Consider the following 16,829-nt stretch of genomic DNA (forward strand, 5'->3'; position numbering starts at 1 on the left):
GTATATATAATCTAATATAAAATAATAGTTAAAAAAAATAAATTCTTTTTCGATAATTAATTATTAAAATTTAATTTATTAAATGTTATATTTTATCTTTGTTATTTAGAATCAGTAACAAATGTTATAAGTACACGTGGAAGCAAAATGTAATTAAATGAAAAGAGGGGACTAATATAAGTAAATAGATATCTAGATATATATATATATAATACACAGTGTAGTGTGATTTCAGTCACGTCGTTAAGATTATAGATCGTTTGTTATAAATAAAATAAAATATTTTAATTGTTTGAAATATGTGTTATCTTTATTTAAATATATAATTATAAGAAAAAATATTTATAAGTATAAATAAATGTATGTATTAGTAGGACATTAAACAATATGATGAAAGTGTCAATAATGTTTGCTTTTGACAGAAAGATTTACGTTATTAATAGCACGTAGACTAGTCGATGTGATAAAAAGTGGAAAAATATCGCGGGGACGCGCGATATTTTATTATCAATTTCAAAACGTGATTGAAAAGTATACCAGTGAACTTAATCATGAAGATTGAATCCAGTGAAAATATGTTTGGAGTATTGATACTATTTACCGTGTTTTCACCTTCTATTGTACATTCTAATTATTTTAATACAAACAATGAAAAGAATGATCAATGTTTCTGTAAGGTATTATTTTTATTGTTTTCTCGTTATTCAAATTTTTTCATAAAAAATATACATAACCTACAAGAATATGACATCTGTCATTATTAACTATTTGTATGCAAAATGTACATTAACATGTAATTTAATATTGTTTTTATATTTTTAAATAAATTAAAATATATTTATAAAAATTTAGTTGAAAGGGTCAATAGATGATTGTAGTTGCAATGTGGATACAGTGGATTATTTTAATAATATGAAAATTTACCCAAGAGTTCAGAGTCTTCTAGTCAAAGATTATTTTCGTTTTTATAAAGTAAATTTAAACCATGAATGTCCTTTTTGGACTGATGATAGTAAATGTGCTATAAGATATTGTCATGTACAACCTTGTCAAGATGTAAGTAATATGTTAATTTGAGTTTTTTAACTATTACTTGAAAATATAATATTGCATTATATAATGATATATAATGAGTATGATTAATATATATTTATAATGTAACATTATTAATTTAAACTGTTAAAATTTATATATATGTATCTTTGTATGATTGTAGGAAGATATTCCAGATGGTTTAAAAGGAGATACATTGAGAAATATTCATTTTAATGAAAATCCTATGGATAAATACAAAATTAGAGCACAGTATGATGATTGTTTATATAGTGCGAAAGATCATAATAAAGAACTTGGTTATTTAAATACAACAATTAGGTAAAGAAAATTTATAGATTTCTAACAAATCTATAAATAAATATATAATATTTAATATAATTTCAAATTTATTTTTATATGTATATATATTTTGTTTAGTTCAGAGAACTACAAAGATTTTGAATTATGGCAACAATATGATGATGCTCAAGATAATTTTTGTGTAAAAGAGTCAAGTCCTGGAGAATATGTAGATCTTTTATTAAATCCTGAAAGATATACAGGTTATAAAGGTCCTAGTGCACATAGAATATGGAAAAATATTTATATGGAAAATTGTTTTAGGTATGTATTCTTTTCAATGATTGAAAATAAAATGAATGAATAATATATTGTGAAATATATATTTTGTTTTACATATATGTTTAATTACAGACCTGAAAATTCACCACATAATTTTATTCAGTCTTCAAAAATAAATGGTATGTAATTTAAATTAATAATATATTTCTTATCATGGATATTATATTATAAATTTATTTTAATCTATTATTGCAGGAATGTGTTTGGAAAAAAGAGCTTTTTATCGTGTTATATCAGGACTTCATGCTAGTATTAATATACATTTGTGTTCAAAATATTTATTATCATCAAAAGACAATTTAGGAATAGTACCTGGTGGCCAATGGGGTCCTAATTTACAAGAATTTCAGAAAAGATTTTCACCAGAGGAAACAGGAAGTGAAGGTCCAAATTGGTTAAAAAATTTATATTTTACTTATTTATTAGAGTTAAGAGCTTTGGCTAAAGCTGCACCATATTTAGAAAGGGAAGAATATTATACTGGTAATAAAGCACAAGATAAAGATACTCGTTTGGCAATAAATGATATTTTAAATATTATTAAGTAAGATTAATTTTATAACTAATAAATAAAATGTTTATAAATTGTATATCTAATACAGATATATTTTAGATCATTTCCCGATCATTTCAATGAAAGCATTATGTTTACTGGCGGATCTGAAGCCCAGTTATTAAAAGACCAATTTAAGCAACATTTTAGAAATATTTCTCGTATTATGGATTGTGTAGGTTGCGATAAATGTAAATTATGGGGAAAACTTCAAATACATGGTTTGGGTACAGCATTAAAAATTCTCTTCTCAGGAAAGTTTGATAGATGGGAATCAACTTTAAATAATTTTAATAAAAGGAAATTTTTTTTAGAAAGAAGTGAAATTGTTGCACTTATAAATGCTTTTGGAAGGTAAGCATTAAAAAAATTAATAATTTTAATTGTTATATTTAATTTATTTTTGTAAAATATATGATGAGAAAAATTATTAATCGATAATATAATTAATTATTTAAAAATTTTGCAGATTGTCAGAAAGTATCTTTGAATTGGATAAATTTAGACAAATGATAAGATAGCAAAATATTGATTGATAATATATTATATAATTAACTCACTCTAGTAAAATACATCACACAAATCGATTTATATAACCTTTGATTATATAGTAAGTTTATAAAATAATGGATCTATCAGTTACAAATTGCTAAAAAATGTTATATTCATATTTAAAATACGGCATAAAGTCGCAATAAAAGTTATTAAGTTTAATATATAATCTTTTATATAATTTTTATTTAAGATAAGAAATAATTTGATATTATCAAGTAAAAATTATAACCCAGTAATATATAATATTGATCGAATTAATAAAAAATAATGTCAATTCTCATATCATTGTATTATCTTATTTTATTGCGATTTTATTGATAACTTCAACTCTATCTGTGATAAATATTTTGTCTTTAGAGAAGAGTCTTCTATCAATTCTAAAAAGTATATAATCGGTTTTTAAAAAACTAATTTTTATTCAATGAACGTTAAAATTTTTTTTAAAGATATATATATTTATATATATACATATTTTATATATATATATATATATATATATATATATATATATATACATATATATGTATATATACACATATACATATAAATATATCAAGTCCAAGTTATAATTTGTTTCTTTAAATTTACTTTTCTTTTATTGAAAATTATTATTAATGTAGACTATTACAATTACATTGTTTTATTCATAAATAATGTTGATTATTAAAATTATTATAAAAATTATTATAAAAAAAGATAGATTATAATGCGTTATGTTCAATAAGATATGCATTACAAAAATCGAGATGAACCAATTTTATATAGTAGTGTATACATTTTTTAAAAAATCTTATATTCTATGTTTTTATAATATTGCTATAATGAAAATGGCAAAGTTTCATATTATTTTCCGACAAATTTACATACAAAGAGAAAACACCAGTGTACTTATTATATTTCTATGTATTCATAATAATTCATAATAATTTGTAACAATATTATTATATATGCGTAAATCTAATTTATTATTGGTACATCATACTATTTCCATATTATAAAAATAGTAATATTTATTTTAATTTCTTAATTAAATATATATAAAAAAAAAACAATATACATATATTTCAAAAGACTTTAATAATTTTGAAAATATTGATAATTAGATATGCAGAATTTATACGACTTATTTAGATGTTAGATAAGTTTATTATTCAGTTTTTTGAAACCATATTAAAATCACATTAAATTGTAAATTATAAAAATATATCGAATAAAAAAATTTCTTATTAAATTTCTTAACATTCATAATTAATTACATGATTCTAAATAAATCATATATTATAAGAAGAGTGTGAAATTTCATTATATTATATGAAAATTGTAATATAAATTTAACAACGTTAAACAAAAATGTATATTTTATGTGTGTACATGAAATTAATGTAATTCTTATTATTTTATTTATAACCTGAACATTTTTATGTAATCTGCTTATATCTATGGAAAATCTATGATTATAAAAGGTAACGGATTTCAAATATAATATATGAATTCAAATATTATCGATATTTTGTTTTTAAATGCAAACATAAATTATTTTTATTCCTTTTATCAAACATTCCATTCAATCATAATGTTTCTGCATGCAAGTAATGAGTAAATGTTTCCCTTCAATTTTTCTTTTTATCATCAGTTTTTAACTTTATTTATTTTTGCATTGCTTTTTTTAATAAATCATTTCTTAACTTTAATGAACATTCTTCTATAATTTATCATTTCTTTTCATTTTAATCATAAGAATCATATCAATGGTTAAGTTATTTTTAAGCTTCGAGCGAACATTGGTACGCAAAGTACGATGTAATATTAACGCATCGTGTCGATAATCTTCTCGGATAACAGACGCTTAGGTGTCCGTTATCCGAACCCATCGAACGCATCGCAAACGCAGTCAAGAAAAATCCTCGGCCACCCTGGTAACGATCTTGGTGAACGAGTCAGGTGTTTTGCAATAGCACATACATATTTTATTAATTCAGCAAAATCAATTAAATTTCCATCTTATTATCATCACGCTCGCGTTGGAACAAGCAACGTTCATAAAATTGTGTATTTTTGAATCACAATCGCCAATTTTTTAAGATAAGTTGCATGTCATAATTACGACATTTAGTTTAACGTTAATTGTAATAAAATCTTTTGTGAAAATTTCATGAAAGTTTCAATAAGTTTTAGTTTTAAAAAGAACATATTTAAGAGAGAAAAAAACTTGCATCGAAAGAGGATAGAGTAGATGTAAATGTTGTATAAAGTCGCGTATAAACATGACATAATATATACATTTATAAGTTTTTCGGATAACATTGTTGATTAATTTCTCGAATTAGTAAAGGGTATAAGCGTGAATAAAGGAAGGAACATATAACGAGAAACAGTTCTGGCTTCTAATGCGTTGCCTTCTATCCTATCATTTACACCCTTTATCGCATTTCCGGGCTATATTATGTCTAGGGTATTCATATGTGATGTAAACAAATACTCCGTACCATGAACTGTCATCAGGCACTTCGGTTAGCCGTCTTGTGGGAGGTAGTGGATAAGCGTACGGGGTTTAGTCGATGGAACGTACGTCAAAACGTCCACTTCAAAAAATTTTCTTTTTTACGAGAAAATAATTGATCGAATGTCACGTGATTCTTCTTCTCTTATTATAAAAGGTAAATAAGTTCGCTTCGGTGTTTCTTCGACTTCGAGGGATATACGAGAGAGCAAAACATTTGTATCTGTGAAAACGAAAAATTGTGTGTCGTGCTATCGGTAAGCAGAGTATAAGACCTTTGAGACGCGAAATTTAAAGTATTATGCTCCGTTTATCGTTGGTGCGGCGCGAAACGAACATCGCTTGGACTTCGACATGGTAATTTTTTTTTCACAACTACCATACAGTTTTTTCGCGCGCTGACTTCCGCGATTCCCATATTCTAGCATAATATTGCCGAGCCGTGCAGGGGCATTATGCTAAGAATATGTGGTATCGTAAGTTCATTGTAATCTTCGATATATATAAAAAAAAAAATCGTACAATTTTTCGGGCGTAACAACAACACTCACTTTTGTATTCTAACATGTCATTTAACTTTAAGGGGGGATAAAAAAAATTTAATACAATAGCCGAGTTTCATGCACGAGATTATTTTTAATGTCGTTAATTTGCGTGGATAATTAATCGATTTTTTTTTTTTAATTTATCTTGAAAAAAACGTTTTGAGTGTCGAACAACAAGTAAATATCTCGACTTATGAATACAAAGATATCATATCGTTTAAGTGATTCGATTTATATTTTTTATATTTATATTTTAAACGAACGTTGTTTCGATGCAGTTGCGCTTTGATATCCGCCGCGTTAATTAGATTTATCTTCAAAATATGCGGGTGGCAGTGGTAGGCGCCGGTGTGATCGGCGTAACAAGTGCGTTTGCGGTGAAAAGCGTTTTTCCACAATTCGAAGTGCATATATTTGCGGATAAATTGTCACCGAATACCACTGGCGAAGGAAGCGCCGGTCTTTGGACTCCTTATCTTCTCGGGATCACTCCTTACAATAAAATATCGTAAGTATTTGACACATATCTCTGACGTCAGATAATTCACGTATAGTTCGAACAACGAAGTACGTACACGTAAGTACTTAGAACACGTTGTGTGAAAATAACACGAGTTCGAGTTTAAAATCGAAGGAGAAAATATTATTAGAGTTTAAGATTAATTTAATTTCATATAATTACGGACTGTACTACTGGCAGACAATGGGCTGGAATTACGCATCGATTGTTGGAAAAATTTTGGAAAGCGGGCTTAGCATCTGATATCGGGCTTTCCTTGCTACCGATATATCGCGTTACCAATAATCCTGATGGATTTCCCGATTTGAGTTGGACCAAATTGGTATACGGTGCGCACAAGCTAAATTCGAACGAATTGAAAGAGTTGAATACCGAATGCAATGCCAATTATAAGTACAGTGTTAATGAAATTAATTTGTTTAATATTTTATTCGTTATGGTAAACGACTGATTCGAGTTATCAATTTATAGACATGCGTGGATGTTCTTGACGTATACTTGCGAACCTATTCGTATGTTGCCTTGGTTAACGAAACGATTTCTCGAAGCGGGCGGAGAAGTTCGAAAAAGAAAAATACATACGCTATGCGAATTGATCGATGATGGATACGATTTGATAATAAATTGCAGCGGCTTTGGTGCACGTGAACTCGTGGGTGATAATGCGGTTATATCTATCAGAGGTCAAGTTGCTAGGGTTGGTAGCGTTTTACAGTGAGCGTGTTACCGCGGTGTTAAAATTTGTCAAATAAATCTTATCATTTAAGGTGACAGCATCCTGGATAATGCACGGATATTTGGAAGAAGACGAGCATGGAAATTACATAATACCAAAGTAAACGAATCATGAATGAATCTTGAATATTAAAAATCATTTTCTATTTATTTACGTTGTACTTTTTATTAATTTATTATTTTTTTTTTTATATGTCTTTTTGAAAGTATCGATAACGTGGTATTGGGCGGTACGCATCAAGAAAATGATTTGGATTGCACTCCGCGGAAAGAGGATTTCGAATTTATTCACAATGGTTGTTGTCGAATTTTGCCCGCTCTAAAGGTATAGCTTTGATTAAATTTTTATTTTTAAACTAACAATGCAATAATAATAATTAGTTATATAATAATGATATTTGTATTATTCAAAGAATGCGAAAATAACAAAAAATTGGGCTGGTCTTAGACCTGGAAGATACGAAGTTCGCATCGAGACTGAAGTTTGCCGTTCTTCCAACGGGAGACAAGTTACGGTATCGAAACTTGTACGAATATCGATTGTAAAGTTTTCGATTAATTGAAATTCATTTAATTCATTTACAGATAATTCATAATTATGGACACGGAGGAAGCGGCGTGACGTTAAGTTGGGGATGTGCTTTAAATATTGTGAAGATTATAAAGGATATGACAAGGTTGAAATCGAATCTGTAAAAATCTTAAAGAAAGATAAGCAATAGAGAATAACAAAATTTTTTTATCGAATATGGTTTTTTTTATATGTTTTTATCGTACAACGAAATTTTATTTGTGATTGACCTATTCGTTTCGTATATATATACAAATATATGACTTCTTTTTATTAGTATACGAATTCTATGCAGTTATATTGCGCCGTAATTAAAGTAATGAAGCAATTCTCGAGCTAAGTTTTGCGTGAACTGAACCGCAGTAGCATTGATTAACCTGCGTCGTCGCACGGATATTTGCTTAAAAACTTTCAGATTAATTTTACACTGAATCGAAATTAGAATACGAGTCGAGATTCGGATAAAATCAAATTTCCGTCGAGTCTGTCTTCTTGCCTCGAGAAATGGAAAAACAATTGAGGCGAGGAACGATATGTAAAACAGATTTTGGGAGGGGCATTTCTGTAAATGGAACCGAATTTCGGTTTCTCGTACGCCAATAAATTGATCATAGTCGAATCATCTTTTTCACCAAGGATATTATTATAGTTTAATCTTTATCTAAGTAGTCGATTTCGCATTCGAAATAAAATTGACGAAGCCACGTATTTGTATAATGCAGATCTGATTTGATTTGTAATCAAATTAATACCATGCAACGAGAGATCGTTTAAAATAATGAGATACACCGGTCATGAACGTCATCGAACGCAACAACAAACGTCCTTTGATGGTGGTGCGCGAGAACGAAACTGGTGATATAAAAAAGAGTGGCGAGATCACGTGTGAATCGGATTCAAGTACCGAAGTGCGATCATGTAAAACTGTATACAGAAATCGATGCAAAAAACTCGTAGTTGTATCTGATACTTCATTAAATATTATTTCATTTACCGATTCGAATAAAAATGATCGAAAACCAATTATACCCAAATGTTTAACGGATAAAAAAGATGAGAAAGGTATTTAATCTCGATAATAAATAATGTTTGTATCACGTAGTCTCTGTTATGTAAAATTTTATAGGTGATTTGTCATTTGTGGATACCGACGATGTCGAGTCAAGAAAGGAAGGAATTTCGATCAAGAAGAAAAAGAAGAAACGAAGGTACGATTTTGTTTATAAAGAAATCACAAATAATATTATTTCCTTTTGTTCTCTCGTATTTATTAGTCTCGTATTTATTATTAAAGATATTTGACGATATGTACGAGTAATTGTAAATACGACGCGGTGAGACGAGTAGCAGCTCGTTTTGGAATGAAAGAAGTTACCGAGGATAGCAGTTGGAATCTTTACTGGACAGATTTGAGCGTGAGCGTGGAACGGGCGAAAGATATGAAGAGATATCAAAAGGTTAATCATTTCCCCGGAATGACGGAAATCTGTAGAAAGGATTTATTAGCTCGAAACTTGAATCGCATGTTGAAGCTTTTTCCAAAAGATTATAACTTTTTCCCCAAGACATGGTGTTTTCCCGCAGAGTAAGAACGTTATCTTCTTTTTCAAAACTTAACCTTATTTATTTGTTGTTGACACGAAGAAGAATGTTTGCATTATCCGTCGATCAAAATGTTTAGCCACGGAGAAGCGATAGCCTATGCGAAATTAAGACGCTCGAAAACTTTCATCATTAAACCTGATACAGGGTGTCAAGGACGTGGCATTTACTTGACAAAAAACTTGAGAGATGTTAAACCGAGCGAGCGCATGATTTGTCAAGTTTACGTGGCCAGGGTATGCGAGTATTTTCAATTTAACAGTTTGTTTATACTTTTCTTTTAATGAAGATCATTCCTATCTGTAGCCCTTCCTGGTAGACGGTTACAAATTCGATCTTCGTATCTATGCATTGCTCACCTCCTGCGATCCTCTTAGAATTTATGTGTACAATGATGGTCTTGCGAGGTAACAATCGCATCAATTTACGTCCTTTCTTGTTGTAACTTTTAAATATATTTCATTTCAGATTTGCCACGAGTAGATATAAGGAACCCACCGGTCACAACACATCCAACGTTTTTATGCACTTGACTAATTATGCCGTGAATAAACATAGTCGAATGTATGTAATCGACGACGAAATTGGTAGCAAAAGGTTAGTTTTTTTAAACGATATTTTGTTGTTTACTTTCTTCAAAATGACCGGAAATCTTTTGAATATAGGAAAATATCAACTTTGAATAAGTGGTTTAAAATGAAAGACATCGATGTGGATGAAATGTGGCGTAAAATCGACGAGATCATTATAAAAACCATTTTGGCGGCATATCCTATTTTGAAACATAGTTATCATACGTGTTTTCCTACACACGATAAAACATACGCGTGTTTCGAGTTACTCGGTTTCGATGTGTTACTCGATTGGAAACTAAAACCATATCTCTTAGAGGTAACGATAGTACACTAAAAAAAATATATGTATATATATACATATGTATGCATACATGTATGTACACGTAAGCAAAGTATATTTATTAGGGAAAGGGGAAATAAATATGTTATAGGTTAATCATTCGCCGAGTTTTCATACAGATGCACAAATTGATAAGGATATAAAGGAGGGTCTCTTGATGAATACATTTGAAATGCTGAATTTTCAACAATGCGACAAGAAAAAAATTATCGAAGAAGATAGAAAGCGAGTTAGGGATAGGCTGCTTCAGGGAATAAATTCTAAGGATAGCAAGTGAGTTAATGATTAAATATTTAAATTTAATAGCTGTTGTGAACGAAATGATCGTTTCAACGATTTCACGTAGTACGAACGATTCGATCGGTACGACATCGAAACCTGAAAAGTTGGAGGAAGATTATCTCCAAAAGCAATTTAAATGGGAGGAAGAACATATGGGCAATTTCCGTAGGATCTATCCATGTTCCGACTGTGAAAAATACGAACCATTTTTTAAGCAAACTAACATATCCGTATATCAAGATACTGCGGCATCTAGAGCTCGAGAGGAAGCATCGAGGATCCAAAAGGAAGAAAATGAGGTGTTTCTTCATTTTCACAAAATTTATTTGATGAACGGATTCATCATTGATTTACAAGAAATTCTCATTCGATTGATAGGTGAAAATGAAGGAACAAGAAAATAAGAAGATTTCTGGTAAATGCAGTGATTCGAAGTTACATTCAGAGAGTCCAAACGCGACACAGAAGAATACAATAACAAATGATCAGGAGAAGAGTAAATCTGTGAATATATCGAAAAAAAATAATTCTTGTTTACATGTCAGTGTTTGAAAATAACAAATCGTTGTAAAAAATGAGCCTGAATTTTATCTAAAAACGATATTGTAGATAAAGAAGCAGACGGCTTCAAATAATATTTCACATTCGTTCGAGCCAGAGATTATTTGTGAATCTGAGGAAAGAGAACGTGTTACATCATTAGCACAACGGGATTTCTTGATTAAGAGTTATGGAATGTTGGAGCAAATATATATGGCAATGAAGAAGAACGGTACATTACGAGCTATCGACGAGAAAAAATATGGGTTGTACGGAAGACTTGGATATACAGATAACATAAGCAGAAGTGCATCTATTTGTAGACACAAATGTCACATTCACTCTTCTGCAATAGAGACAAGATATGAACCATGGATAAATCAATCATCGCAATTTTGCCTGAAAGCAAGTAAAGTAGATAATGTTCCATGAAATTTAATTGTTTCTTATTTTAATTCTTATGTAAATGTGTCTTGTTTATTTTCTCTAGGGTAAAGTGATGGACGATAATTTTGCATTCATGAACTTAAAAAACAAAAAATTTTTATATGCGAGGTGAGGTATACGTTTGAATTCTGGAAAAACGAATACAAAAACAATTTGTTCGATTTACAGATTTCAAGGTAATTTGTAACGAAAAACCGGTTTATATTCGACCAAACATACCAAAGAAATTTTGGATAAATGATATGAATTCGAAAGATCGAAACTGTAGAATTACGAAAGCTCACGTTGCTCGTACTTTATCGAATATTGTACGCCTTCATACACTCGAAAAACGACAAAAGTTCTATCTTAAATTTTCATAAGTACGCGTTATGATTTAATGAACATTCTTACGAGAGAGACATAATGTGAATCGAATACACATTTGGACACAATTGTATTTCATGATTGCTATTTTAAGTAATTTCTAACAATTCCGTTAATTTATAATATTAAATTGTACTACTTTTTTTAAAATTTCATTAAAAGAAAAAAAAAAGGAAAAATACTCAATTATTATAAATAATAAGATCAAACATTTTGATATATTAAATTAAGAAAATAAACTATCACTTTGAACTACTTGTGTTTTTAAATGAACGGATAACGTTTCACAAGACACACATACATATATATATATACAAATATAATAATGTAAAAATCAACATGATATATGGATTTGTTATTTAAAATGCCATATAAATATATACACGTTTCAGATAATCGAGAATATAACCACACGCTTTTATAGTAATAATAATAATAATATATATATATATATATATATATACATGTAATATGTATCTACAATATAATTTTTATTGTTGACATATACTATGTATATATACAAATATACGCATATATAGCTATATACTTATATATTTATATATACATGTATCTATATATGTATGTCAACATTTACATGAAAAAAAATCATTTATGAAAAAGTTTATTACGTATACCTTTCGATCATAATAATACGGTCATATTTCTTTGTCTATTATTTGCTATTTATATATCTTACGTTTAAAACAAAAAAAAAAAGTTCTTTTTTAAATTATTTTCCGTTTTCAATTTGTTTCCCATAATAAAAAAATTTCACGTTGAAAATCAACAACCGATTCATTATGATACATTTCTTAAATGCTTATTTAATATACAAAAACGTTAAAATGAATAATGAATAAAAATTCAATTATTAGTGATAAATATTGATCTCGAACATAGTAATGATACAAAAATGATAAAATAGTAAATAATATTAATCGTATTAACAATAATAATAATTGAAGTATTGCATTTAAATTGCGTGTCTCGAAACGCTGAAATTTTTCTCGTATATCAAATCATATTCAAATTGTTAATTTAAATGTACAATAATTGTCTAAGAAAGGAATAAAAAATATTATTTTTTTCTATCGCTTTTTTATGCGTCTAGGCAAAAATAAATGACGCGACACGCATTCAACGTATTTTTGATTTCTTAACACGATACAGAAAGTATTTACAAATTTGATACAATAAATTGGAGGCACGCATAATTGATACGTTCATTTTGTATCGTTTTTTCATTATTGTGTTTGCCTTTGATGAAAGAATGTAAATGACCTATGTACACAAACGAATGGAAAAACATTCGCCAAAATTCTACAAATATTTTAAAGATGATAAAAAAATCGAATATTATTTATATATGTATATTCAGACACTTATCTAATATTGTATCGTGTGATAAATATACATTTTCATGAAATTTTTGATCTCTAGATCGTTACGCTTAGAACTTCGGGAGAATATTCTATTTTTGTTTTTGTTTTTTTTTCTTTAGAATAAAAGGCTGAAAAACAAGGTTATGGTGATCAAATTTAAAGGTAATATAATGAGACAAACATTCAGACACATATGAAATGCATTTGTTTTTAACAAATTATACAGGGATTAAGCTACCGTTAAATATAAGTCAAAGATTCTTTCTTTTCATTTAGACATAATGTTTTAGGCGTGCATCGTATTTGATGATCGTATAACGATCGTATAACGGTTTCGTTCGCAAACGATATAACTTATATAAATTATCTCTGGAAAATAGACACTACTAGTAGTTACTTAAATTACGATTTATTCGTTTGTACTAGAAAATCATTATCCTTGATCCTCCAATTATCTAGTATCATTTCCGGTTACACACCGTTTCCCCGTCCCACGTTGAGTAACATTTTTTTCTCTCGTTATTCGCTTAATCCCCTGCATTCCCATATATAATTTTTCATAATAGAGAAAAAAAGCAACGTTAACGATTTTTAGCGTGACCACGACCCTTCGGCCTCCACGACATGACAAAATATAGAATGAAGATATGTGAAGATGGTATTCTATTCGTTGTAATACTAATATGAGCATTATGTAGTTATAGGATCCTGTGTACGTTACTCGTGTATAATATTTGTTAGAAAGGATTACAATAAAACGAGATTAAAGCGTGGATTACACGGAGAGTAAACTTGAAAACTGAATAAAAGAATAATTATTAAAATTTATTAGAATTTGTGGGTATTAGAGAAACCATTCAATCTGATATTTTTAAAATTTTCAAAATCAGTCCTCCGTATAATACAGGCATCAAACAGTAAAATGATAATTAGCTATATTTATATATATTTGTGTGTGTATGTGTATATATATTTATACATACATATATGTATGTATACGTATATATATATATATATATATGTATATAACTATACAATCCGTAGACTTAATTTTGGGTTAGCTGCCGACGGAATTCAATTCTTTTTTTTTTTTTTTTCACTGCATTTCACTTAATCATTCACGTCGATATAATACTCAGTTCTTTCTGAATATACTGACATCAAAAGTCTGTGGCAAATGTAACAATAAATCTTAACTTGAAGAAGAGCGTGAATGTAATATGTGTGTATTAGTGTGAATATGTGCACAAATTTTATTATTGCAACTAAATGTACGATTTTATTTGACATATATACGAAGTATCTTGAGTTTAATTCATATTTGCGGGATATAGCTATTAAATTATAATTGCATCAAAAAAAGACAGATTTGTTGAACATATAAATGAACTATATATTTTAGATACTTTTCTTATAACAATAATTCGATTCTTTTATCTTCTCAATATTTCTTTATACAAATTACTTTTTATTAATATCAATGATTCTTATGATTTTAAAATTTATGTTTTTGCATGAATAAATATAATCTTTTTGTATATTATATTATTTTAAATATGATGCAAAGAAAATATAAGAAGCCAATTTGAATTTCTGTCGTTTTTTTTTCAAAATATATGAAGAATTATATATAAAAATAAAAAATTTGTTACTTATATTTGTTAAATTAATCTTCTGTATAAACCATGGTAAAAAATAATAATTTAATTTTGATTAAAAAAACTTTACTTTTTTTTTCTTATTACTCACGTAAATGATAATAGAAAAAAGATCTTTAATTGATTATTGTAAAAATATATAAATATTTCTTCTTATGTATAATATTAAAATTTTCCATTAGTATTGATTCTATTTACATTTTGAGTATATTTTAAACTTTAACTCTAATATATTTCGAAAATAACTAACCATGGTTTATACTAAAATATTTGCAATATAAAAATACAAGAATCTTATTTTCATTTGTAATATTTAAAAACAAAAAACAATTTTGAGATAGTATCTTTAAAAGTAATTATTGCATATATTTAATTGTATCGATATTCTAGTCAATATTATTTATATATTAATATTTATATATTAATATTTTAGTCAAATCCTTTAAAAACTCAAAATACTTCGATGATATTTTAATTATGCAAAAAAATGGATTTAGGAATTCTCTGATGTTCTGATATTCGAAGATAGATATGAATATTTATAATCGCATTAATTAGAAAAATTTACATTGTTTGGAATTTGTATTATTTTGTTCTTAAACAATCGTTAAGTGTGCAAATTTCACTTTTTATAAAAGTACCACTTTTATCCTTTGGATTTTCTTAATCAACGTAACGAGCCTGATGATAAATGACAATGACATAACTAGAAATTATTAATAAAGTTAATATGTACTGTTAATTACTTTTGAATAACAATTACAGTTTATCAGGAACGTTCACCCAAACCTAAATAAAATAAACAAAGTATGTATTTGTTCAATTTCTTATTAATATAAAATTCCAGTAAAATTTCATCGTCCATAAAATATGTATATGAATATTTTCTTATTTTTTATATGCATACAGAAATATTTTGCACAACTGAGCGGAACTATTACACATCTTTAAAATAGAAATAGAAAAGATTTTAGAAGAAAAAATTAAATGACGTTATATAATAGTAACATATAAATATGATATCATCATTATATAAAACATCATTTATTTCTTTTAATCAAATCAATTTTAATTAATTTTATTTCTATTTCATATAACCCAACTTAGTTGTGTGTAAAAAAATCTGTATAATTATTTTTTAATTTTGAATTAAATATAATTTGAAATTGAATAATTCATCATCGATTATATAATATTTAACAAAATTTTTTGTTTAAATTAATATGTTTTCTACATTCATTTTATATATATTTATGATTAGGACGATTGAAAATAGACATGTAACATTAAAAATTAAATGATAAATAACTTTTTAAACAGATGAATCTACTTGTCATAAACATACTTAAAAAGTAATGCAACTTTCGAACATACTATATGTCGTTTTTGCCATCTCATTCACCAATATGACTCATAGTGATACCCTAATGTTTCAACAAGTTAAAGCTAAGATATTAACAAACAGCGTATGTTTATATTATATGCATGATTTCGCTCATGCATTAATGTATACCGTATGTGTTTATCTGTGTGCAATTGCACGCGCATGTGTGCGTGTACAAGGTGTAAACGCTAACAAAGAGTCACTCGTATGTCGCATATACGACGAGTTAAGAAGTGTTATGGTTTAAATTTAACCAAAGGTATATTTTTCGATTGTAAGCACTTGTCACACACCCATTCTGCATAAACTTCTGCGGTTAATAATTGATAGGCAGTTTCCGATAATCCTGTGCATCCTCTACAATAAATTTTTATTATTATATTAGATATATATAAATTCATATGATATTAAATAAAAAGGAGAATATAATTTTTTATATACCTGTGAAACCAAAAATTGCAACCTGATTCACAAAGAATTGCTTGATCGTTATCATGTACTTCTTTATGACACACTCCACAAGGATAAATGGGTGGAGCATTAGGATTTTGTGGATTAAATACCATTGGCTGATCTGGAGGATATATCTGTAATATT

General features: G+C 27.7%; 4 protein-coding genes across 10 annotated transcripts in view; 3 read left to right on the forward strand and 1 right to left on the reverse strand.

Moving 5' to 3' along the window:
- The first annotated feature begins 238 nt into the window (after positions 1–238).
- Positions 239–3,169, forward strand: LOC122717955 (ero1-like protein). Of its 2 annotated transcripts, XM_043942541.1 has the most exons (9): positions 239–360; positions 423–677; positions 853–1,056; positions 1,217–1,374; positions 1,474–1,659; positions 1,750–1,796; positions 1,873–2,221; positions 2,291–2,584; positions 2,700–3,169. In XM_043942541.1, exons 2-9 carry the CDS (start codon positions 552–554, stop codon positions 2,749–2,751), a joined length of 1,416 nt encoding a protein of 471 aa, XP_043798476.1. In that variant the 5' UTR covers positions 239–360; positions 423–551; the 3' UTR covers positions 2,752–3,169. The 2 variants fall into 2 exon arrangements, with proteins under 2 accessions (XP_043798476.1, XP_043798468.1); XM_043942533.1 differs by having other exon boundaries at positions 245–677.
- Positions 3,170–5,705: 2,536 nt separating this feature from the next.
- Positions 5,706–7,917, forward strand: LOC122718742 (D-aspartate oxidase). 2 transcript variants are annotated; one of them, XM_043944045.1, is made up of 7 exons: positions 5,706–6,338; positions 6,531–6,743; positions 6,822–7,047; positions 7,118–7,185; positions 7,293–7,410; positions 7,499–7,600; positions 7,671–7,917. In XM_043944045.1, exons 1-7 carry the CDS (start codon positions 6,154–6,156, stop codon positions 7,779–7,781), a joined length of 1,023 nt encoding a protein of 340 aa, XP_043799980.1. In that variant the 5' UTR covers positions 5,706–6,153; the 3' UTR covers positions 7,782–7,917. The 2 variants fall into 2 exon arrangements, with proteins under 2 accessions (XP_043799980.1, XP_043799988.1); XM_043944053.1 differs by having other exon boundaries at positions 7,534–7,600; positions 7,671–7,809.
- Positions 7,742–11,987, forward strand: LOC122718718 (tubulin polyglutamylase TTLL13). Of its 5 annotated transcripts, XM_043944006.1 has the most exons (14): positions 7,742–7,762; positions 8,379–8,718; positions 8,783–8,864; positions 8,951–9,241; positions 9,338–9,494; positions 9,565–9,665; positions 9,727–9,855; positions 9,924–10,149; positions 10,265–10,446; positions 10,520–10,754; positions 10,834–10,995; positions 11,065–11,409; positions 11,486–11,550; positions 11,611–11,987. In XM_043944006.1, exons 2-14 carry the CDS (start codon positions 8,451–8,453, stop codon positions 11,627–11,629), a joined length of 2,262 nt encoding a protein of 753 aa, XP_043799941.1. In that variant the 5' UTR covers positions 7,742–7,762; positions 8,379–8,450; the 3' UTR covers positions 11,630–11,987. The 5 variants fall into 5 exon arrangements, 4 of the variants coding, with proteins under 4 accessions (XP_043799941.1, XP_043799948.1, XP_043799959.1 ...); XR_006347455.1 differs by lacking the exon at positions 7,742–7,762 and having other exon boundaries at positions 7,926–8,718; positions 11,065–11,404; XM_043944013.1 differs by lacking the exon at positions 7,742–7,762 and having other exon boundaries at positions 7,926–8,718; positions 11,065–11,400.
- A 4,010-nt stretch (positions 11,988–15,997) lies between these two features.
- Positions 15,998–16,829, reverse strand: part of LOC122720053 (protein pygopus) — a 53,040-nt gene continuing 52,208 nt past the window's right edge. Inside the window, exons 6-7 of the mRNA XM_043946488.1 lie at positions 16,674–16,819; positions 15,998–16,589 (exon numbers count right to left, since the gene is read on the reverse strand). Of these exons, the coding sequence (XP_043802423.1) occupies positions 16,469–16,589; positions 16,674–16,819 (267 nt within the window). The 3' untranslated portion in view covers positions 15,998–16,468. The remainder of the gene's footprint in view (positions 16,590–16,673; positions 16,820–16,829) is intronic.

Source organism: Apis laboriosa, unplaced genomic scaffold (genome assembly GCF_014066325.1).
Source record: "Apis laboriosa isolate Shangri-la unplaced genomic scaffold, ASM1406632v1 scaffold11_cov152, whole genome shotgun sequence".
Taxonomy (NCBI): domain Eukaryota; kingdom Metazoa; phylum Arthropoda; class Insecta; order Hymenoptera; family Apidae; genus Apis; species Apis laboriosa.